This window comes from Apiospora hydei, assembly GCF_038363865.1.
Source record: "Apiospora hydei strain CBS 114990 chromosome Unknown utg000004l_segment0_segment0, whole genome shotgun sequence".
Taxonomy (NCBI): Eukaryota; Fungi; Ascomycota; class Sordariomycetes; order Amphisphaeriales; family Apiosporaceae; genus Apiospora; species Apiospora hydei.
The window spans coordinates 6,212,799-6,234,572 of NW_027117363.1; the positions used below are offsets into that span (position 1 = coordinate 6,212,799).

The window sequence follows — 21,774 nt, forward strand, 5'->3', positions numbered from 1 at the left end:
ATACTCGTTTAGTCTCTCGAGGGTGTCCAAAGTTAGGGACGGTCACGGATCATGGGACTTACGCCTCGAGTACGCGGGGAGCTGATCATCATGCGCCGGCAACATGCCCACAGCCCCGTTTCCCTGGTCGATCTTGTCTAGCGAGGGCCGCATAGCGGCCCAGGTCCACTGGATGACTCCGGCCAGAATTTGAGCAAGGGCTGCGCAGAAGACGGCGGCGAAGAAACCCCAGCCTGTCCCTTCGTCCTTGACTTTGGCACTTTTCAAGACATTGTAAGCGTTCTCGGAATCGGCTCGCAGCATCATACCTGCGATCAAAAGGACCACGCCCGATACCAGCTGCGTCACGACGCTGCCGATTCGCACCACCCTCCGCAGGCCTGCCTGTTTGGCTCGCTCGTTCACGAGGACGAGAAGCCAGGAGCTCAGGCCGATGAGCATGCCGAAAAGTATGAGGATGAAGGGGCCAAGCGTGATGCCCTTGCGCTTCATCCCCGCCCAAGACGCGAACTTGAAAGCGCCATCATCGAGATCGGCTTGGTATGTCTCGTTGAAATGGTTGCGCAGCGCCTTGTCAATGAGGACGTCGTCGAAAGAGTGCCCGACCTTATGGTAAAGGCAACTGGCCCCGTTGATATGGCGCACACAAAGTGAGTTGAGATAGAAATAAAACGTGTACAACAGATTCATGGTCTTGTCCGAAGATTCTGCGACATACCACCCAGTCCACTACAAAGTCTGTCAATTTTTCTCTGTTACATGTCTGGCTTGCAGACGCAGCGCAGAGCCAACGTACTGTGAGAATGAAGGTGTCCTCGGCCAGCACTGAGCCGTTAGATCCCATGGAACCTCCGACGTTGATCGCGATCAACAGCGATATGGCCAGGGCCTGCAGGGCTGCCACGCCGGCGAGAAGCCGTGTGTTTATGGCGATTCTTTCATGTCTGGTGAAATGCAGTTGTTCGTTGGGCCTGGCCCCGGCACCCCCGGCGTCCTCAGCACCATAAGGCGGGCATACATCATCCATCGAACTCGGCATTGTATGGTCTTGGGTCTTGTAGGGATGACGAAAAAAGGAAGCCTACGCCGTTCATGGCATCTATATGATGTAGGTATTGGCAGGCATGAACTGTTTTCTTCTCAACCATGGAGTTGGCTGACTGCGACCAACATCTTCTTACTTAAAGGATGGCTCCCTAGTGCGCCAAGGGGGCACAGCACGATGGATGCTGCTGTGGGCAATTTTAGCATCCATGTCCTTGCCCAAATGGGCCCAACGAACGATACGCCCACATCCGCATACGAGATACTTACTGCCAGGCAGCCAGGACCGCAGTGAGAAGACGTGCCGCAGTGCCGATCAATGCCCCCCATCTGCACAAAGCATTGATGCACGCCAGCTTTATATACATGTGCACATCTCACCTGTGGCTTGCACCCCTTAAAATAATTTGCACTATATAAGCTAGGTAGATTACATTCCAGTCGGTTTGATGATTGCTTAGCTGTAAAAACCCGACCTTACTCGGATTTGCAAGAATAGCCAATAGGCCATAAGCAATTCTAAAGCAGGTCGGAGGGATATATAGGCTACATGCATGTGCTTACCCTTGTTATAAACTGCCGGGGTAACGAGCTGGGAATCCTGTCGCATTTGCAGACCAATCCCACACGCCAGCTGACAGAAACACAGGCGACCAAGGCTTTCAACCCACGGCTCGCAGACTCTAAAGCTGGGCCTCATTTTAGCCAATTCAGATCGCTTTTCACATTGTATTGCAGTGACACGAGGCAAGTCATGAGGCGCCGTGAGAGTGAATTCATTAATTCATGACTGGCGGTGTTAAAAATATCCCCTTGTGAGCTTGCGCACCAGTCATTCTGTGGCAATCAGCAACACTAGCAATTCTATAGCAACCGGAGCGCAGAGCCGGACTCGTTATTTGGGTAGGCCGAGACGCTGTCCTGGTACTGCGAAGTCGGGAACCGCCCAGAATCAAGCATGCCGGTACGGGGACGGCACGAACCGGGCTGCCTTCCTTTGTTACTGGATGGAGATGGATGGCCTCGTTGAAGTGCATTTTCATCCTGTTCTATAATGAGACCTAGCTCATCTGACCGTATGTATGGCATTTTTCTCTTCTCATCCTGACGCATTGCGCATAACCGTTTGCACGGTGACACTCGGACTTCCATTCAAAGACGAAGGACACCGTGCGATAAATGGAGTTGAGCGCACCTTACGCTGGAAGGCCCTCACTCAGAGGTCTACAAGCCCTTTTGTTAGCAAACAAGAGCGAAAATTCACGGAGGTAGGAGATGGAGAAAGTACCCTAAGTAGTCCTCCTTGATGCTACCGATGGCCCACAGGTCTCCCACCTCGGCTCGGGTGCCGATGATCTTGACTCTCACGTGCGTACCGACCTGGATTGTGGTTTCTTCGTCATGAAAGCTAGGCGGCGTGCCGTTGGGATCCCACTTGATCTCACCCGGAATCAACTGGGAAGCGAGGTGTCAGCCAGCAAGAATCCAATGTTTGGCTGGAGTAAAAGGGCATCGTGGTAGAAAGGGGACAGTTAGCAGTTGACAGGAGGAGCATACTCACGTGAGCAGATACGAAGATGCGAAGAGGCCCTGCCTCGGCAAAGAAACCGTGCTGGTTGACCGACACAACCACGGTATCGATCTGAGTTGTCAGCAAGTGATTCACACTAGTGAGAGCAGTTGCGAATCTGCGCTCACCGTCTCGCCCTTGAAAGGCCGCCAGACTACGGCACGGTAGCCGACCGTGAATTCTGCAAGTCCACTGCCAGGCAGGATGCGACCCTCAGAAATGGTGAAGCTGTCCATGACCGATATGATATAGTAGCTGCCGGTACATGTTCCTTCGACGTCCTTCATCAGCTTGGTTGTGACAAGCTCTGTCATGTTCTTGCCGAAATACGAGGGATGAAGCGTCAAGCGCCGCTCGAGATTATAAAGGAAAAACATGACGGCAACACGGTGTATAAGGTCGGCGCAGAGTTGTCGCGCGTCGTCTCGAGAGAGAGAGAGAGAGAGAGAGAAGGCTTCGTTCGAGAGGTAGAAGGCGGGAGATACGGTGGCAGACCGTTCGCCTCGGTAGACACTCGCTATCAGATCACCAAGCTCGTCCCATCCCAAGAGTCCAATCTGATCTTGATGGCGACGGTTCGACGTTGGCGGCGGGATATCGCGGTCGAGACAGATGGGGTGCGAGGACGAAAAATGTCGATGGACCGCGGAATCCCAGGCCGAGCGCGTGGGTGCAGGTGCAGGTGCAGGTAAATTTCCAACCTTGGTTTTTGGCAGATTCGAGCGCGAGGTACCTGTGCCACGGGGCGCTTGCAGTTGATTGTCGCAACAAGTAAATGCTTCTTCCCACTTCTCTCAAAGGGCCGGCAGGATGAAAAAGAATTAACCAGCTGTAGAGACAATGGCACGCATTCCAAAGCGTGGGTGATAAGGCTGTTGTTCGAACAGAAGCAATGGCACTGCACCGTATTTGCAGTGTAGCGCAGCCAGTCCACCCTTCAATTGATTCAACACAAGGCTGACTGCACTGCATGCACTGCACACACCAGACCAGACCTGCTCTGCTCTGCTAGTTCTAGCCCGCCCACCTTTTAGTCAAGGACCTACGTACTAAGTGATGAGGCTTAAAAATAACTCGAGAAGTCCTTCAATGTTATGCAAGATGCATCCGCCCCCCCTTGGCACTTGACGACTGCTGACTGATGAGGGTGACTTCTCCGTTCTCCGTCTCCGTCTTTTGCTCTCTCCTTGTCCCTGCTGCGAGCTGCCCAACTGCCACAGAACGAATTAGAAGACAGCCGTCGAGCCGTAGCTGCCAAAAACGCCCCCACCAAACTGCCCATGGAGTAGGTACGTTGGTACTTATCTTGTGCTCTGGGCCTTTTGCATAAGGGATTCCAATCCATCAATATTTGGAGGGTCCTTCAGTCTTAGGCTTAGCTCGAGCGAGCTTTACCTCAAATATCCAATTGCACCTCATCAAACCCAAGACATTCTTACCATTGATACAATTGTCCATTCCGAGTATCCCACCTCGGCCATCCACATGTTAAGCCAGCCCAGTCGACCCTCCAACTCTCTTCTCGTGTATTCCCACTTGCCCGAGTAATGAGCCCATCTGTAGGGATTTCTAGCATTCGCTGATTCCTCTACTTCTCATTGCGTCGCAAATCCCTGGGACCGGCTCGGGGGCCTTTGCTTTTTTTCCTTCTTTCTCACTCGCCGGCTTCTTCTCAATAATCCATCTCCCTTACCGGTATCGCCCTACCATGGCGCTCAACCTGGAAAAACAGCTCACCTTCGTAAGCCTGGATCGCCCACCACTCACTTTCTCGTACGCCTGCTTCCAGCTTTCTGACCATTCCAACAGTACGGGGCCTATCATGACAACCCCGTCAATGTCGGCATACACATGGTGTGCGTGCCGTTGATCCTGTTCTCCGGTTTCGCTATGGTATGTCTACGTTCCAAACCACACAACTTCTTCTTTTCGCATGGCGCAACAACACTCTAACTCGCTCAACTCTGCATCTTAGGCCGCAAACTCGGGCAGCCTGATCCCTCTCCCGGAAGCATTGACGATCCCCTATCTCCCACCGAACCTGGGGACGCTCGCGGCCATCACCTGGGGTACACTATACGTCCTACTGGAGCCTGTGGCCGGAACTGCACTGGCTGTCATCTGCCTTGCAGGCGCGGCTGGTGCAAATGCTGCCTTGGCGCTGGACTCGGTGCTGACAAACCAGGTTGCTATCGCTACGCACATCGTCTGCTGGCTCCTTCAGTTTGTGGGCCATGGCGCATTCGAGGGCCGCGCGCCAGCATTGCTGGATAATCTGTTCCAGGCCATCTTCCTTGCTCCCCTCTTCGTGTGGCTGGAACTGCTCTTCAAGGTCGGCTACCGTCGCGAGTTGCAGCATCGCGTCGAGAAGGAAGTAAAAGTCGCGATCGCCAAGTTCAGGGCTCAAAAAGGAAAAATCCGCAAAGAATGGAAAGGCCCAATAAGCAGTATCGGCGGTTCCAGAATTGACAGGTGGCAGGATATTGATATTCTCGTCATATTCGGAAGATGTCGGTAAGGCAGAGACGGCAATATGGAAAACGGCAGCATTATTATGCTCAAGCGGTTGATGCGATTGACACGAGCCTGCCTATGTGTCCAATCACAGCAGGGACGATCACACCTGGCACAATTGGCATCGCAATCAGAGATGAGGACTCCGAAGATCCCGTGTCTCACGGCGGAAACGCTCCTGACACGCTTCACCAAAACAGCAAGCGGACAAATCACATCTCACCAAGATTCATCGGTCTTGCACTAACTAGTAGGTTCCGAAAACAGCCAGGAAGCACTTGTTGAAAGCAGTTGGGTTTTGTACCCCGTTCATTGTTATACCCCTTTGACATGTTTTATTGAGACTAAGTTGCCATGGGGAGAGTCGGGCCACAGAGTTGATCGAGGACACCGATCTAAGGATTTGGCAAGCTCAGTTACTGAGCCGGACAGAGCTCAATAGAATGTTTATATACTGAATTAGGCTGTAAATACGAAAACACAAAACTAAAAACCTCCAGGCACTGCGATGAGGGAGTCATTGGCCAATATCCCTTGGACCTAGATTCATCTACCTACTTACCACTGTTGCATCGTCTAAATGTAAGAAAGGGGTGTGGTTTCGCGCTGGGGCTGAACAACACTCAGCGTCTACGAGGCGCCGAATGACAAGGGTTAGCCATTGGGTTCACACTCTGGCCTGTCTCGACCCTTCTGGCATCGACACAGGCAAAGGAGACATCGGAGTCGGAATCGGAAGACTCAAATCCAAGAGCCGCTTTGTAGTCCCGCAACTTACCCCCTCGGAGGCCTCGGCTGGCTTCGGCTTCATGGTCGGCGTTGGAAGGGGCGCCGGTGGCTTCCAGCTGCCGTACCGCTGCGCCATCTCCGAATTCTGCTCTTCGAGGTACTCCATGTACAGGGGTTGGCGCTGTGGTGGGCGGATCTTGAGCGGCGGTGGCGGGTGGCGCTGCACGTGGCGCTGCTCCCGGCGAAGCGGGTGCGCGAAGGCCTCTTGCTGCTTTATGCCCCTGGAAGGCGCCGGCGGGGCGGTCGGGCGCTGGCGGGTGTACTCGGGGCGCACGGGCCGGCTATAGGATGGAACTTGGCCGCTACTGTTCTCGGCGGCAGCGTGCTGCGCGAACGTACGCGTCTGCTGGGGCAGGGGTGGCAAAGGCACATTGGGAGGGGGGGCCATTGGGCCCCTGAGTCCTCAAGCCGCCGGGCCTCAGGGCTGGCCTTGGCTCGGCTGGGGCGCGGAGTGGCCAGTCTTCGCGAGTGCTATAATCGCTAGTAGATGACTTGCCGTGCTGATCGTGAGTGGCCGACTTACCGCGGCGATCGTTAGTGGATGACTTACCGTGACGACCGCGGCTACTACTGCTACTACCACCACTCTTCTTCTCGTGGTGTTTACGAGATGATGAAGAAGCTGACCCGGCAGGCTCCCGTGCGCTTCTAGAGGGACGGGGCGGACATACCGGTGGTGCGGGGGCGTATTTCCGACCATACTCCGGCGGCGGCGCCGAGGGTAATTGCTTGGCCTCGTCATAGAGATTCGGGATCCAGGCGTTCGCGTTCGTGGGGATGGCAGTGTATTGGCTGTGCCCACTGTGCCTCTTCCTCTCGCCGTTCCTTCTCTTGTGTTTGGGTGACCTACGGCCGCCGTCGGGGCGCTCCTTGCGGAAGCTCTCGTCCGCCACCTTGCGACGGGGCAGGTTGGCTCCATCCCCTACCCGGTGAGGCCGCAGCCCGCGCGCTTTGATGGCGCAGTCATCGCATACACTGTCGGCCTGCTGCCGAGACCGACGGACCTTTCCGCAGTGTTTCTCGTGCTTGAACGCCCCCGAAGAGACTACCCCAAAAAACCCGATCGTTTCTTCTGAAAGGTGGGACAGGGGCTCAGCGACTCACGGAGGCAATTGCACCCCTTGTAGTGGACGGAGAGTTTGATACACATGGCTTCTCCTTGCTGTCGCCGTTGCCGTTGCCCTTGCTGCTCCTGTTTCCCACCGCCTTACCTTGCTATAGTTATATAGCCTTCAGAATCTGAGCTGTGCTGGATGTTCCACTCTGGCGAATCCGTCGGGGAGCTGTCAACAGCTATCTTCACCAGAACGGAATATGTTGATATTGGTTGACCAATTCGGGGAGTGCCTTGCCACGGCGCAGGGATCTCAATGCCCTTATACCACCCCCGTTGCTCTCGAGTGTCAAAGGGGATTGCGCACATTGTGTGGCTGGCACAAGCGACTTGATGTTCTTTGCCATGAGCAACAACTGTCTTGCTACACAATGTAACAAAGCAGATATGCACAATGGATGTGTCCAAGTTGTACGTAGACAGCTGTTTTGTTCAGCACATAATAGCTATTATGGCGTTACCTCGGGCTCGGGGTGGCTGAAGGCGATATAAAAGGAGACTGTCGGCTTCAGCTTGCTTTTTCTGGCAACTCCGTTCGGTCCACGCCTGTTCTAGACCACCGATTGCATTACCATCATTCGCAGCAATAACTAAAGAAAAGATCCAATTCTTTGCTACCCGAAATGGACTGCCCTAGGACTGACACGCCAGAGTCTGGCTCGTTGGCGGAGCAGTTTCAGCATGCTCCTGACATCTTTGAGTGCAGAAGTATTTCGCAAATCGCAGATGACAACAGTCGGCGGCTGATGTACCGACGCGTGCTCGAGTCCCTACGTTGCTTGGACAGGGACCAGAGTGACATCCGAATTGTGCCCATGAGAGACAGTCTCGAGTATTATTATGAGCGTCGCGAAGAAGAAGAAAGACAAAGGCAAAGACAGCCACGACCAACGAACCCTCCCAGACACATGCCTAGGCGGGTTGATTACCACCGCGCTACCCTGGCTGCTTTAGAGGGCAGGGGGCCCCAGAGACAGACACCCCCCAGCATCATGATAGGACTCGGGAAGTTGAGAGGCGCGAGCCAGTGACTACACATACTCGCCCTTGCCCTCAACGTCAACCTCGACCTCGACCTCGACCTCGACCTCGACCTCGCCCGCCGGTCGTAATTCGTGATGCTCCTATTGTGATTTACCGAGTTCCGATTGTGATCCAACAAGGTCCGGTCGTGGTTACTGAAGCTCCGAGTTCGCTGACATCTGACTTAGGCACCCCGCCTGCTCAGCTGCCGAAGCCTGCGTCCATGCGCGGGCCGGTGAAGAAGTTCTTCAAGGCCGTGGCCCGCTTTGGCAGAAAGTAAGGTCATTTGGGCACGTAGACAAGCCTTCTCCTGAGAGTAAGTTCTTCTGCGACACATGGATCCAGGGGCGTTAACCGACGGGCCTGTTCGGACTTTTAACAGGTATCTCTAAGATTCTGTTCATTGGTGACCGGGGAAAGGAGACAATGTAGGTAGGTAGGTAGGAATGGGAGAATCGGGAGAATAGAATGCGGCAACTTCATTAGCCATTTCCTTTCTAAGTTAGAGTGAAGTCACTAGACCATCAAATCAAATGCATGCAAGTTGTAGGTTAATGTAGGCGGTTGCCAGCTATTTGCTTTTGGGGGTGACGTGGGGTTGTAGCTGCCTGCCCCTAGCAGCGAATAAGACGAGCCAGCCATGCAGGCGAACATAACACTCTTCAGCGCTTCTTGTTCTGAACAACTTCAACTCACCCGATATAGCCATTATATGAACAGTCCAGTTGAACGAGCAAGCCATCATGGAGGCCGATCCGCCGGTGCCAGAAACGGGCACAGCCGAGAAAAAGACTTGGATCATGCTAGGTACGAGACCCCCCTTTGTTTGCTCAATGCTTTGGGGAGTGGCAGGCCGTCTGACCAGTCAAAGAAAACAACCCGGGCGTCATGACCGAGCTGGCCACCAAGCTGGGGTTGTCCCCTGAGCTGCAGTTCTACGACGTCTATTCATTGGACGAGCCGCAGCTCCTGCAGAACATCCCGCGTCCTGCGCTGGCACTGTTGGCCATCATCCCGCTGACACAGACCTGGAAGGCCGACCGCCAAGCCGAGGACGATGCGAAGCCTGACTACTCCGGGGTGGGCTCTCAGGAACCAGTGACCTGGTTCAAGCAGACCATTGGCAACGCCTGTGGGTCGATCGGGCTCTTGCATTGCGCCATAAACGGAGGAGCTGCTCCTTTTGTTCGGCCGGGTTCTGACCTCGACGTGATACGAAAGCGCGCGACGCCGCTTGGCATGGCCGAGCGAGCGAACATGCTCTACCACAACGAGGCATTCGAGGCGGCGCACAAGTCGGTCGAGAGCCTCGGCGACACGTCTGCTTCGCGGACGACGGGTCATTCCGGCCAGCATTTCGTCGCGTTTGTCAAGGCCGAGGGGAAGTTGTGGGAGCTCGAGGGCTCTAGGAAAGGACCCATCGACAGGGGTGGTTTGAACGACGACGAGGACGTCCTGAGTCGGCGAGCTCTCGACATGGGCCTGAAGCGAATCATCCAACTGGAAGGAGACAATGGCATGGGCAGTGTTCGCTTCAGCTGCATTGCCCTTGCCCACAGGACAGGTCAAATATCCGAGTGAGTGCAAAAAGTCGGGTGGTGGCACGCGTCCCGTCCCGGTCACGCTTTTGATGGTCATCGGTCGACTCGGGAAGTCGGATGGGTCTCTCCTGCAATGTCCGATTCAAGACCGGCATATACTTGTACTTGTACCCAACCTCTCTCCTCCCAGTACTAGTAACAAGTTTACAAGTCAAGTGGGTTCGAGGGGCTGGAAAAGGGCAAAGATCTTCACCTCCATATTTAATCCAGCATCAGCCTGGCAGAGTTCCTGGCCAAGGACGGGGGCACCGTTTATTATCCTGCAATTGATGTGTATTAGTAGTATGTAGGCCGTTGGGGCTTTTTGCCAGAGGCGGTACTGTGTCGCGCGGTCGAGCAAGGGTAGATAGACGGCCGTCCGTCCACCTGGCTAATTTGGTCCTGGTGTGCGCATTTTGGAAGAATAACATGGTGTGCTGTGCTGTTCAAGTGCGGTGTCATCGTTACGGCGCAGACTTGTCTTTGGCTTCCCATCTCAGTAGCTAAGTACCAGCTTAGTACAAACAGACGAACAGTGAGCTAGCTATTCATGTAGCCGGATCAAACAGATACCGATTTGACCATCATTGAATGAATGACTGATGGCCGACCTTGAGGTCCTGTGTACTTGCATTCTCGTTGCGAAACGTCACGGATAGAAAATGTTGGAGTGCCTTGCCTACATCAGGCGGCGTTTTTTTTTTTTTTTTTTGCCGGATGTTCACCTCTGGGCCATCGTTGACAGCCAATCACAACTGCCGGCGTCTGCTCCTCCCGTTTTGCCATTGGCCCAAGCCTTACGAGACCGCGACTCTCCCCAGGTGACTTAATGAGTCCCTTCCACGTCGTCTAACTTATATCGCCCACAAATAAGAGCTTCTTCTTGGCGGAAACACCATCCCGGCGTCAGAAGGAGTACCCACAAGCCACACGGTAGCGATGGTGCCAGTATCTCGGAACACAGCACTTCGCATCTTTGAAGGACTCACTCGTAAGTTGGGTTCGTCCGATTGATCACTAGTCGGTCACAGCCGCGGGAGTCGGGACTCACTACACCACCACTGCTAGGCATTGCATCCCATCTCATGTGGGCAGAGCCAACTGTCACGAGATCCACGATGGGATAAGATCTCCTCATCTGTTGGTGTCACTTTCTTGCAGAAGCGTAAATCGTCTCGATGACCCTGGAAACCCCGGGAACCCTGCAAACAACACTGACGCCGTCCGCTGGTACCCGGGTTCCCACTTCCAAGATGTACTCAAAGCACTCGAGACTCTCACTCGCAGGTCGCAGGTCAAAGCGAGTAAGCCAGCTTTTTGTAAACCAGGGGCTGTCACTGGTGTTCCGCCGGTGACTCCTGCTACCGAGTCCCGCACGGTTGTCCTTTTCCCCGGTCGACCCTGGTGGGTGAGGCAGTGTGTAGGGCTACTACAAGTATGGGCGATGATATTGGGCTGAGGGCGGGGAGCCGGAGCGCGCCCCGGAATGCAATCCACCCAAGCCCATCGCCAGCAGGGGCAGGGGTGCATCTCGCGTATCGTAGAGGTGTTTTGTGAGTACCGTTTCTGCTCAAACTTTGGATATAGTTCCCACCTCCTTTCTGCGCTCTTGTGAAACTCGCGTCGCGACAGTCATCATAGCAAACTGTAAGGACTCGAACAGAAGATCCGCTCGCTAACCTCAGGAACCAAGTTCGGGTCACGGGATCTTGCGTCGGGCATGTTGGAAGGGTGCCTGCCACTACCCAAAGTCCCTATTAAAGCCGATTAAGATTGCATCCAGCATCAGCAACTTTTCTTGTCTGGACCCTGACCAGGACCTCAGCCACGATATCAGTCAGCTAGCTAAAGAAGGCCTTTTTGGCCGATCTTGACTGTCTTCGCTACCAACTCGAGGGGTCTTGATCGCGCACTGACGAGCTGACTCGGGACGGGCCTTTGCCAAGCCTCTTGAATACGAACACCGCCAGCCTTCTCCCTGGGCTGCTACCAGGACGCCAAAAAGTCCCCAAGAAGAATGAACGTCGAGTCTGTTTCCAGAGATTCTAGCTCAAATGGCCCAGCCACGCCAATAAACAGCAGAAAAGAAAGGGGAGCCATTGCCGCCCAGGCTGTAAGCTGATGCCTTCTCCTGTTTCCCGTAACGACAAAGGGGGGTTACATCTGCAACATAGCTACCGATACTGCGTCACCTTGTGGCCCCAGGCAGCTTGTGGCAAGAACCGACCCCCTCCCTCCCAAGTTCCAATCCGAACTCGAGAAGAGGTGCTGACCCGTGGGTGTAGTGCGAGAACTGCCGTCAGGTTAGCCCTTCCAGACCTTCTTTACGCTATGCTATTATTGATAGTCGGATGTTGTTGATACGGTTCTATGGTCGATATGACTGGCTCTAGCGGCCGGCTAGACGTCAGGGAATCGCGGTGTGCTAACTTGAAGTCATGCCAGAGGAAGCAAAGATGCTCGGAAGATCGCCCACGATGCACGTCGTGCCAGCGGATGAATGTAAGGTGGCTGTTATATGATGGACGCTGACGGACATCTGCTAACTCCGACAGCTTGATTGTCGGTACCGAGAACCTCAGCCAACGAAGTAAGAAGCTTCCATTGGCAACCAAGCTCCAGGGGATGGATTTCTGAGGTGAACACGGACAACTGACTGATGATAGGAAAGACAAGACGCTGGTCGAGATTCTAGACCGCCTCAAAAGTCTCGAGAATAAGGTTGACAACATCAGTCTTGGAAGCACTTACCCCCAGGCTTCAGGCTATGAAACGCGCAGCCCCAACCCTCCGGGGCCGACGACAGCTACCATAGCACCCGATGCTCGAGATCAATCCCGCGCAACACCATGGCACTCGAGCGGTGTACACTCGCCGGCCCCCATGGGCCACGCCGCAACACGACAGACGCATTACAGCTACTCATCGGCCACTTACAAAATGCTTTCCTGGCCCTTCGTACAGCAGTTCCTAGGATCTTCCAAGAAGATAGCAGCCATGGTGGAACCGCTGGCGAAGAAGAACGGAGCCGCGGTCATGTTGGATCTACATGCACGGGCAACGCCTTTACCACAGGACACATTCGAGATGGCAGAGTCGAGAAGAGGCTCGGCAGCTCCGAACCTCGAGGTTCCACTCAGGAATCCCTCGGGTGGTCTGCACATGGACCCCATGTCGTTTAGTTGGGAGAATATGCATCGTCTCAGCAAGGCGTACTTCGACACATTCAACCTGCTTTATCCCTTCATGGATCGCGCGCAATTCCAGACGGAAATACTCTCATCGGTAGCTGCGAACGGATTCGATGAGAGCTTGAATTCGACGCTGGTGTGCCTGGTGCTGGCGTTAGGGGGAAGTTGCTAGCAGCGGCATCCAGGGCAATCCGCTGACAACCCATATGGGAAGACCCAGCGGGATAAAGGGGGATCCCTCGAGAGACCGCCTGGGCTCGCCTTCTTCAACGAGGCTAGAAAACGCATGGGGTATAATTTAACGCAATGCAGCCTCGAAAACGTGCAAGTCTTCTCGCTTGCTTCGTAAGTCAGCCGCACGCAACGGGGAAAGAGGCTCACCAGCTGACGACTAGAAAGTCTATACTACGAAACCTGTTGTCACCACGTGGTATGTACCGAGAGCCACCATCTTTGGAGCATGAGGACAAAACGGACAGCTAGCTTACTGTGCATTCTGTGCAGGAATTTTGGCGCATGACTACCTCTGCCTCGCTGGCGTGCCAGGCGCTCCTGACAAGGTAATACACGATGGCACACAGACCCAAGAGAAAGGCATCACTATATTAACGACGTGCGAAATCCACAGTAACCCAGACGAGTTGAAATCGCATCGCGCCGACCTCGTCCGCCGCATGTTCTGGCACTGCATCATGACAGAGACGTACGTACTGTGCTGCTCCCATCCGAGGACAGGGCCGCTTGGGTCTCTCTAACGTCTGGTGTCTAGCTACCTCAACCTCGAATTCAATCTTCCTCTGACGGGATTGGAGAAGTTTGACGACATGGTCGGCCTGCCCGACTTTAGCGCCGGATCCTTCTCGGAAGAAGACTATATAGGAAACCAAGCCTCGCACTTCCAGGAGCACTTTGCGTCTCAGATTGTCCTGAGAAGACTGTTAGTAGAGTTCCACACAACCCTGACCAGCGGTATGTCCCCTCCTCATAATCACTCACCGTCCCCCAGCATAGCCGCTGACTAGAAGATAGCGCTTGGAGTAGCAGAAACGGGCCAACCGTCGATACAAGCCGCGGACACCTTGGCTTCTTCGAATCCCGGCCCGACTATCAAGCAATTCGCAGCGCAGCTGGACCGGTGGCGTGGAATGCTCCCCTCACACCTGTGCTGGCAAGACGACTACACAAACCGTGGCCATGCCTACCCGCCGCCGGTGCCGAGCATGCACGACAGTTTCGTTTTTACGGCGGACCTCGACGCGCCCCCGGTGATATACCCCTTTGCGGCGGATATTCAGGCAGCCATCCTGAGGACAAGGTACTACTACGTCAGGTTTCTCTTGCACCGGCCGTTCCTCTTCAAGGCGCTCCATTACCCCGAAAGCATAACGCATGAAGATGCCGAAGGGGTCGCCATCGCCCTGAAGAGCACTTGTAAGTCGTCCACCACCACTACCAAAGGGTATGTATATATATATATATATATCTGGGGAGAGTTTTATTTTTGTGGCTGACTAACGGACTACCTTGCTCATGCAGTATCCTGGCCCATCACCACATCACCAGTACGGAACCAGAAGCGCCTCATCCCTTGCCTATACTGCTGGTCCCAGAAGTTCCTCGCCATGCTCTTGGTCCTGCACCTGTCGCAGCAGGTGCCGATTCTCGTCCGCATCCGGGCCACCCACCTGGGCGATCGTTTTGATGCCGCCGCGAAGCAGACGACGGCGCTATACATCGATTGGATACGAGACCTGAAGGACGTCGACCCGACGGCCCGCTGGTGCTGGTCCATCCTGCGGGAGGTCTATTCGCTGGAAGAGTGACGGTCGGGATCAAACGGGAAGTAGTATCCTTCGTGCGCTGGTCGAATGGCAAGTGTGTACGTGATCTATTGTCATAGTTCTCCTTTCCACCCCTCGGCGTATAGCTCCGTATGGAGAGGGTCGACACTGCAGCATCCTGAAGATGCCGCTCAGGCATGTTCAGTGTATCATATGCAGTGTCGTCGTACCCCTTGTGTATGTGGCAGACAGTCATTCCCCGGATAGCACCATTTGCCGCTTCCATCAGATGGCAATTATTCCGGGCAGATAAATCCATAGTGAACGGCGTGTTTCAACGTATACAAAGCGGGTGATATAGAGTCCGGGCACGGCACTGCAACACAAAGAAGCATCGCAAGCAAGATTGACTATATCTCTAATCCTCACACAGCCATTTGTGTTTAGGATTTGGTCGGGGACCCGGTATGCTGTAACGTCCAAACCCCCTTTTCAAGAGGCGGGGGAGGTTCTGATACAAGCTCACGGACGATGATGCAGGGCAGCATCGGGCAGGGGGCCAGAAGTCGTGGGAAACGGGCAAGGGGTGGGGGGGCACAGCGCGACAGAAGTCCATTTGCGCGGCAAACAACATAATCTCCAGTGACTAATAGTGACTCGTCGTCGACCCCATGTTGCATTCGCCGATTACCTTTGATAGATCCCGGGTTGCTATGGGGATATGGCAGTGCCTCGTGCCCAGCCCCTTCGCTCCCCTCCGAGACTGGTCGGCTAGAAGAAGAACAGCGACAAGACACAGCAATGGAGGACGACACATGGGGTTCTCACTCACTCATTCCAACCTATATAACCCGCTAAAAATGGTTCACCTATAGGATTGCAGAACTCACGGGCCCCCTGTTTCTCTCAACCCCCTGGTGGTTGATTAAGTAGTTACAAGAGCACCAATCTCTGAGCAGCGGACACGCCTCCGGTGGAAAACAGTCTGTCTTCCTCGCTAATAAGTGACCCCTTGTCTCTTGTCCCGTGTCCCTTGTCCCTTACCGTCCGTCCGTCCGTCCACTTCACCCCACTTCTACTCCGCTACATAAGCTACCACGATGTGCATATCTTCCCTGGTCCCGGAGAGGTGCACGAGCCTGCCCTGCCGCTGTCAAACCATGTAGCCGTACGTAGTAGGGAGCTTGCGTACTGCTTTACCTGCTTCTTGTTTGCTTTGCGGCGATGGATGGGATGGATAGGTGGTATGGTCTTCCAGTCCTTCTGCTTTTTATCGCGAGAACCGCCGGCACCGTCCGGCTGGGACGGCAGCGGTCGACTCGGCGGCATTGTGGCCCTTACATGGTTTGCTAACTAAGCAACACGGCTAATGGTGGGTACATAGATCCTATCTCTCTCTGTCTCTCTCCCTCTCTGTCTCCCCCATTGCCCGATCTGGTAGCCCTATATCGGCAAGCCTTTGATGGACACACTTCGCCTCGTTAGTCGATAACAGAAACACGATGCGGCCAGCGGGCTGGGTCCTCCCAAGAAGGCTCGAGGGCTCTTCTTATTTCTAGATTATATAAGTCTCCTCGGGAGTATTACCCCCTGGTTGTTTGGCATGCCCCCTTGGATTACGTACCTGGCTAGAAGGGGGAGAAGAGAGCCACTCTGGTTGACCATGAGGGAGAGAAGGAACCCGGCGGCGGCGGGGCATGAGAAGACGATGGCCGGCCCTCGGACTCTTGGGTTGCAGCCAGGCACCTTAATGCTCGTCCTAACTGCAGGTTGCTGCAGCAGTAGATGCAGAGCCCCCTCCCGTCCTTTACTGGGGTGCGCACTTTAGGTCATTATGTCGACTGGCTACCCTTCACACCTTTCCGGGCCCTGGCCTGACTTGCCAAGGCCTTTTGGAAAGGGAAAAGGCTTAGGAGGGGAAGGGCGAAGGGCCCAAAGAGTGCCAGAAAGGGAGGAGCAATGCGTCCAAAACCAGCCCAGCCCAAATAGGACCCGGTGTATGCATCTCAGACACGGATGTGCGTGTCGTCTTGACTCTACAGTAGTGTTGAGCAGCAGTCGAGCAGTGAGTCGTCCCTTGTTGCCCTTTTCCCTACTTGCAGTGGGCGGGCGAGTGGATACTTTGACGTGCGTGCGTGCGTGCATACAGGATGGACAGGGTTGGCAAGGCTGGGCTCGAGGATGATGCAGCTCGGGCGTCTGTGCCAACCGGAGTGCGTGCGTGCGTGCGTGCGAGTGTGTATAGGATGGATGCTGAGAAGTCCATTTCAGTAGGCATGGACTATCATATACGCACATGCATGACCAGCCAGGTACTTGCTCTTGGCGGCCCCCCTAGTCTGCGTCTTCGAGGAGCCAAGCCTGCCAGAGCTGGCCGTGTACAGTACAGAGCCTCTTATCCCCCCAACTGTAGTATCAGCCAAAGCAAAGAGGATGTTTGCCTATCCATTGTCTTTCGTGCATACAACGGCCAACCTGCGTGAGATGGAGGGATGGATGGAGAGATGTCGGGTATGTCCATCGGTGGTGGCTCGGGTTGGAGACACACCCTATTCCCAGCCCTGATTCGATGGCGATCTCAGAACAGATCTGGCACTGATCTGGGATGCTATGCAGGAGCAAAGGTAGCTCACGGTCGGGTTTATTGGCTCCAGTCCCTTTCTCGGCGCCGAGGTAAACACACATAATGCGCTCGCTTATTGTTGTACCGCCTTGCCTGGCCGTGCCTGTTGTCGTAAGGGTGTTTCTATCAAACTGGAGGGCGGAGTATTGTGTTGCACTTGTTCACATGACTCCCAGGTCCTTTTCATTTTAGCCAGTACTGCTGAGGTCTCATCCTCCCACAACCATTGCCTGTGTGCAAGAGCAAGGCCAATGAAGGGGTAGATTGGCCATGGTGGATGGCTGAGCATGACAGCTCAGCAATCTAAGTCATATATTAAGTCGCCAAAAGCTGCTGCTCAAATGGTCGCATCTGCGAGGCTGGTATAGTGCACACCGTCCATGGAAGCTGGGGCCTGGGGCTGTTCATGACGAATTCCATCACGGGGACCATGGTCAGTACATGATGCCCCTCAATGGGCTATAATACAGCGTATAATACAATGTCAGAACTACCGTAAACGCACCATATACCGGATTCCTAGTGGGCGGCCGTGGTCCTGAACGCCCCGCACATGTGAGAGGGTCACTATTAATTACCACGAAGACCCGAATGCATGTTGTTGTGAAACCCAAGATTGCCACTACCTCCAGCCAACGCCAGAAGCGAGATCTGACTCTTGTCGTATCCCTTGTTTTCGTTTGTTTATCCCTGACGCCTTGCAGCAACGCTTCGCTAAAACCCACTTGATATCAACCGCCTCTCCCCCAATAGGAGTGAGGCATAGAGCTTGACATCGTGGAAGCCATGTGCTTCCGGGATTGGGGCTTGACTTCCGGCCTCCGGCCCTCTCATTGCCATCCCACACAGATACCTAACCGAGCCCAACTGCGGAGTGCTGCTGCGGCATGTGGAAAACGCCAACCTCTTGCGACAGGCAACTGCGCCTTTCTGCATACAGTCCGCTGCCATGGAGACATATGCGCTCCACAGCGGCGTCTAGTCCTCTGAGTGGTCTTCCAGCAGAGGCACAGCGTACCTGTATGTCTGAACCAGGACGGACTGGTAGGTAGCCATTGAGAGAATACACATAACCTGTGTTTCACACGACTTGAGCTATAGTCAACCGAAACGCCAAAAAGAGCCAGTATCGGGCTTTTCGCTGTTTCCCTGTCGTATGGCTATCATTGATGGCTGTAAGGGAAAGAATAGAGCCCCATTGGTTGCGCGTCCATAGCATATGCGACGACTTTCTCAGCCGCATAGTGGACACTGGCCTGGCAAGACGATATATCGTTCATGAGGCCCTCGCGGACACGCGTGCTTCTTGCTGCCGTCCATGGACGTCCGAAAGTAGTGTGCACCAGGATCGACACACGACGTATAGATGTAGTAGTTCTTGATGAAGTCACACATGATGGCTGGGCATATGTGGCCGACAAGTACCGGGCAGGTAATAGGGGGAAGCCGAACAAGAGGCCAGAGCTATGCTGGCGGTCTTCGGGTTAGTATATACGACTGAAGCAGCAGGGCGGTCATCTTACATGGGCGGATATGCCGTATATTACTCTGTTCTAGCAGACGAGCCACGCCGTAAGGATTAGACAAGGGAGCAGACAACGAGAGAAGATGGTTGGATATGCGTGTTGAGCTGAGGAGGGAGTAGTGGCAGAGTTTTGGTGACAGCATGTCGCGGCAGCTTATATAGTCGGCCGTAGCAAACCCTCAGTCGCTGCGGTGTCTTGTGTGTGTGTCGCCTTACCCCGGAAAAAGAAAAGCAGGAAAGGGCAGCTAGCTTCCCCTGTCGAGCCAAAAAGGAAGAATAACAGAGGCACGGTAAGGAGCCAGGTTGTTTGTCGAGGGCGGTGGATCTCGAGAGTTTCCCAATTCAGGCATCTGGCGCATCACACTCCCACACCCACTTGCAATAATACGTAGGCTACGGGGGTTTGGTGAGGGTGAAGCAAAAGCATCGTGGTATGACAAGTACTAAAGGGCATGGGTGTCTGCTATTAAAGAGATGGGGACGACAGGCTCCGTGGGGGGGGGCAGGGGTGCTGCGCAGTGGTAGCCGGTGGGAGTGGGTTGGACATGGTCCGCCTGTCCAGGTTAAGCTGGCGGGCATGTCTGAGAGCCATGACGGCCGGTAGCCTGTAACAGAACAGAGCAGCGCAGAGGATGGGTGGATGGATGGATGGATGCTTGGTTGGATGGATGGGAAGTTGAAATTTCTGGAGGAGCCGGGCAGAGAGAGAGAGAGAGAGAGAGAGAGACGGAAAGAGAGAGGAGGAAGAGGAGGAGAAGGACGGAGGACGTTGTCTGTGTGTAGGTCTGTCTGGGTCTGCGACTGGGATGCGAAGGGACGAGGAAAGAGTTTAAAAAGAGATATTCGCTGGGAGAGACTAAGATCAAAGCGGTATGCAGGTACTTGCGGATTCTTCCCTGTTCCCTACATCAATACCGATGTGTTCAATGAGTCGGTACTGACGTGAGAGCAGGTGTGTTGATCCATGAAGCACATCGCATCCATCACCATAGCGGAAGATCATAAGCACCTGGAGTATGTATGGGTGGATGGGATGAATGTCAACTGTATGTGTCTGCATCTGCATCTGCTTCTACATCTGCATCTGGTAGCAGCACTCGCATAAATGAAATTTGGCATCATGCAACTACCAGCAGCAGCAGCAGCAGCAATGATCTTGCGTGCAGCACATCACCTATTCCGGCCATGTGCATCGGCATGCATTGTTCGAATTGGACGGCGAGAAATCGATGTCGACTACATACATACTTGCTGACGAAGAAAAAAGTACACAATGTGGTAGGTACGACCATTTGATTGATACCTGTAGTGGGGGGAGGGGAGGGGAGGGGAGGAGCGAACGAACATTCAATTGATCAAGTTGGTTACCGCACTTTAGGGCTCCTTGGGCCAAGTACCGAAACATTACCAAGGTAGGATATGCCTGCCTTCCTAGCGCAGCCGAATACCAAAATACCAAATACCAGGACCAGGACCCAGAGCCTATGCCTATGCCTAGAGCGGGCAAATCGCTCTTTCTTCTGTTTCGATCAATGGATAGTCGGTTAGCTGAGACTACACCTACGCCTAACCACATGGCCCTCGAACGGTCGAACCAAGGCCTGGCTACTGTTACAACTAGTCGGCGAATTACCCGACGACTTCCTGTGCTTATCTGAAACTACCAGTATCTGAGGTGTGCACGCGTTGATCAGGTATGAATTGTAAGCTTTCTTTTGCCGTCACGGGCACTCTCGTACTGTGTCGGACATGCCACCTATCGTGATACGCACACTCTTATATTGCATTTCCTTCCGGCGGGATATAGCACACGGGGCAGCTTTGCCAGCGCTGCGGTCCACTTTGATGAGACCTGAATCAGATACCGGGCAGCTCAGCGCTCCCGATTCATGTCATGCCAGAAATGCTCTCGGTTGGTCAGCTGTCATAGCTCGCCTGCCGACTCACTTCACGCGAGCAACGGGCGTACACTACGATATATGTGCTCTGTTCAGTTGTGCCCTGCTCAGGCCTGCTTCGGGCCAAAGATCGGACGGGATCTCCGGCATCCAACTACATGTGCCAATCATCCGCGGCCAGTAAATGAATGGATATGGGCAGCTGGCTGCACTCGGAAAAAGTCGGTCAGTCAGTACTTCGAGTCAATGCCCCGAAGCTTGAGACGGCCGCCACAAATGCAGAGAGTCAACTCGCGGGCCGTGATTGTGCATCCGCACGCCCTGCGTCATGGCTTCGGAAAGAGTCGAAAAATACCTACGTTTGGACTGGTTGAAAAATCCATGTTCCAGAGCAGATGCCGGAACTGCGGCCATCCTTTCATCAAACCTTCTAACCTTGTAGCAGCCGCGGCACGGAGAGATCAAGAAATGCTAGATCGGCCAAACAACAAAGTACCGTACCGGATTTGTGGGGCCGTCGGCCCCCAGTCGAAAACTGGATGGATTGAAACCCAGGCCAGCCACCAGACCCGTTTCCTTCCATGGGCAGGGAAGAGGAAAAGAACAAAAAGGAAGAAATGGGCTGTTTGATGTAAAAGCCTTCCTTGCCCGGAATGAGACAGCAACGGTGACCCCGACCACGCCCGGCTCGTATTGTCTGTTGTTTCGCTTTGAGCCCTCGCGCAAGATGGTGGAACTTGCTAAGGTGCTTCCATTGCTGTTCAGAGGTCCGAGCAGCGGCCGTTGGAGGCTTGGAGTGGGTGAGCCGGGGACTAAGGTAGCTAAGGTGGTGGTAGTACCTGCTGCTTGGTACAAGCCCCTGTATCAGAGCGCGACAGCCTGACGAGGCGGCGGCTTCACTTGACTACTTACCTAACGTACAGTAGGTAACGGGCGAGCAGTCGGTAGGCTGCGATGTGGTATTGGCGGAAGTAATAATAACTCGAGCACCATATTTGGTTATTTGGAATCGGCAGTTGTCACGCACGCCGCGTCATCGTTGCCCGCCGTCGGAAGCTGGGTGATCCCCGAACTTGACTACATGTACCTACATGTAGGTAGGTGGAGGTGGGTTTGTCCTTT

At 54.2% G+C, this 21,774-nt stretch overlaps 7 protein-coding genes across 7 annotated transcripts; 4 read left to right on the forward strand and 3 right to left on the reverse strand.

Moving 5' to 3' along the window:
• Positions 1-51: 51 nt before the first annotated feature.
• On the forward strand, positions 52-654 carry PG997_004469 (uncharacterized protein; the record flags this gene model as incomplete). The annotated part of the gene is made up of 2 exons (XM_066808784.1): positions 52-69; positions 187-654. 2 exons carry the CDS (start codon positions 52-54, stop codon positions 652-654), a joined length of 486 nt encoding a protein of 161 aa, XP_066672402.1.
• Positions 655-2,304: 1,650 nt separating this feature from the next.
• PG997_004470 (uncharacterized protein) lies at positions 2,305-3,465 on the reverse strand (the record flags this gene model as incomplete). The annotated part of the gene is made up of 4 exons (XM_066808785.1): positions 2,305-2,499; positions 2,606-2,686; positions 2,743-3,347; positions 3,441-3,465. The coding sequence occupies 4 exons, from the start codon at positions 3,463-3,465 to the stop codon at positions 2,305-2,307; spliced, it is 906 nt and encodes a 301-aa protein (XP_066672403.1).
• Positions 3,466-4,322: 857 nt separating this feature from the next.
• PG997_004471 (uncharacterized protein) lies at positions 4,323-5,132 on the forward strand (the record flags this gene model as incomplete). The annotated part of the gene is made up of 3 exons (XM_066808786.1): positions 4,323-4,355; positions 4,424-4,507; positions 4,590-5,132. 3 exons carry the CDS (start codon positions 4,323-4,325, stop codon positions 5,130-5,132), a joined length of 660 nt encoding a protein of 219 aa, XP_066672404.1.
• Positions 5,133-5,472: 340 nt separating this feature from the next.
• PG997_004472 (uncharacterized protein) lies at positions 5,473-7,340 on the reverse strand (the record flags this gene model as incomplete). The annotated part of the gene is made up of 5 exons (XM_066808787.1): positions 5,473-5,523; positions 5,907-6,198; positions 6,257-6,921; positions 7,022-7,132; positions 7,221-7,340. 5 exons carry the CDS (start codon positions 7,338-7,340, stop codon positions 5,473-5,475), a joined length of 1,239 nt encoding a protein of 412 aa, XP_066672405.1.
• A 1,457-nt stretch (positions 7,341-8,797) lies between these two features.
• PG997_004473 (uncharacterized protein) lies at positions 8,798-9,635 on the forward strand (the record flags this gene model as incomplete). Its single annotated transcript, XM_066808788.1, has 2 exons — positions 8,798-8,861; positions 8,926-9,635. 2 exons carry the CDS (start codon positions 8,798-8,800, stop codon positions 9,633-9,635), a joined length of 774 nt encoding a protein of 257 aa, XP_066672406.1.
• A 2,016-nt stretch (positions 9,636-11,651) lies between these two features.
• Positions 11,652-14,648, forward strand: PG997_004474 (uncharacterized protein; the record flags this gene model as incomplete). Its single annotated transcript, XM_066808789.1, has 10 exons — positions 11,652-11,747; positions 12,080-12,136; positions 12,190-12,224; positions 12,301-12,989; positions 13,011-13,170; positions 13,221-13,255; positions 13,330-13,528; positions 13,595-13,794; positions 13,855-14,256; positions 14,362-14,648. 10 exons carry the CDS (start codon positions 11,652-11,654, stop codon positions 14,646-14,648), a joined length of 2,160 nt encoding a protein of 719 aa, XP_066672407.1.
• A 1,033-nt stretch (positions 14,649-15,681) lies between these two features.
• On the reverse strand, positions 15,682-15,935 carry PG997_004475 (uncharacterized protein; the record flags this gene model as incomplete). Its single annotated transcript, XM_066808790.1, has 2 exons — positions 15,682-15,756; positions 15,807-15,935. The coding sequence occupies 2 exons, from the start codon at positions 15,933-15,935 to the stop codon at positions 15,682-15,684; spliced, it is 204 nt and encodes a 67-aa protein (XP_066672408.1).
• Positions 15,936-21,774: the final 5,839 nt, after the last annotated feature.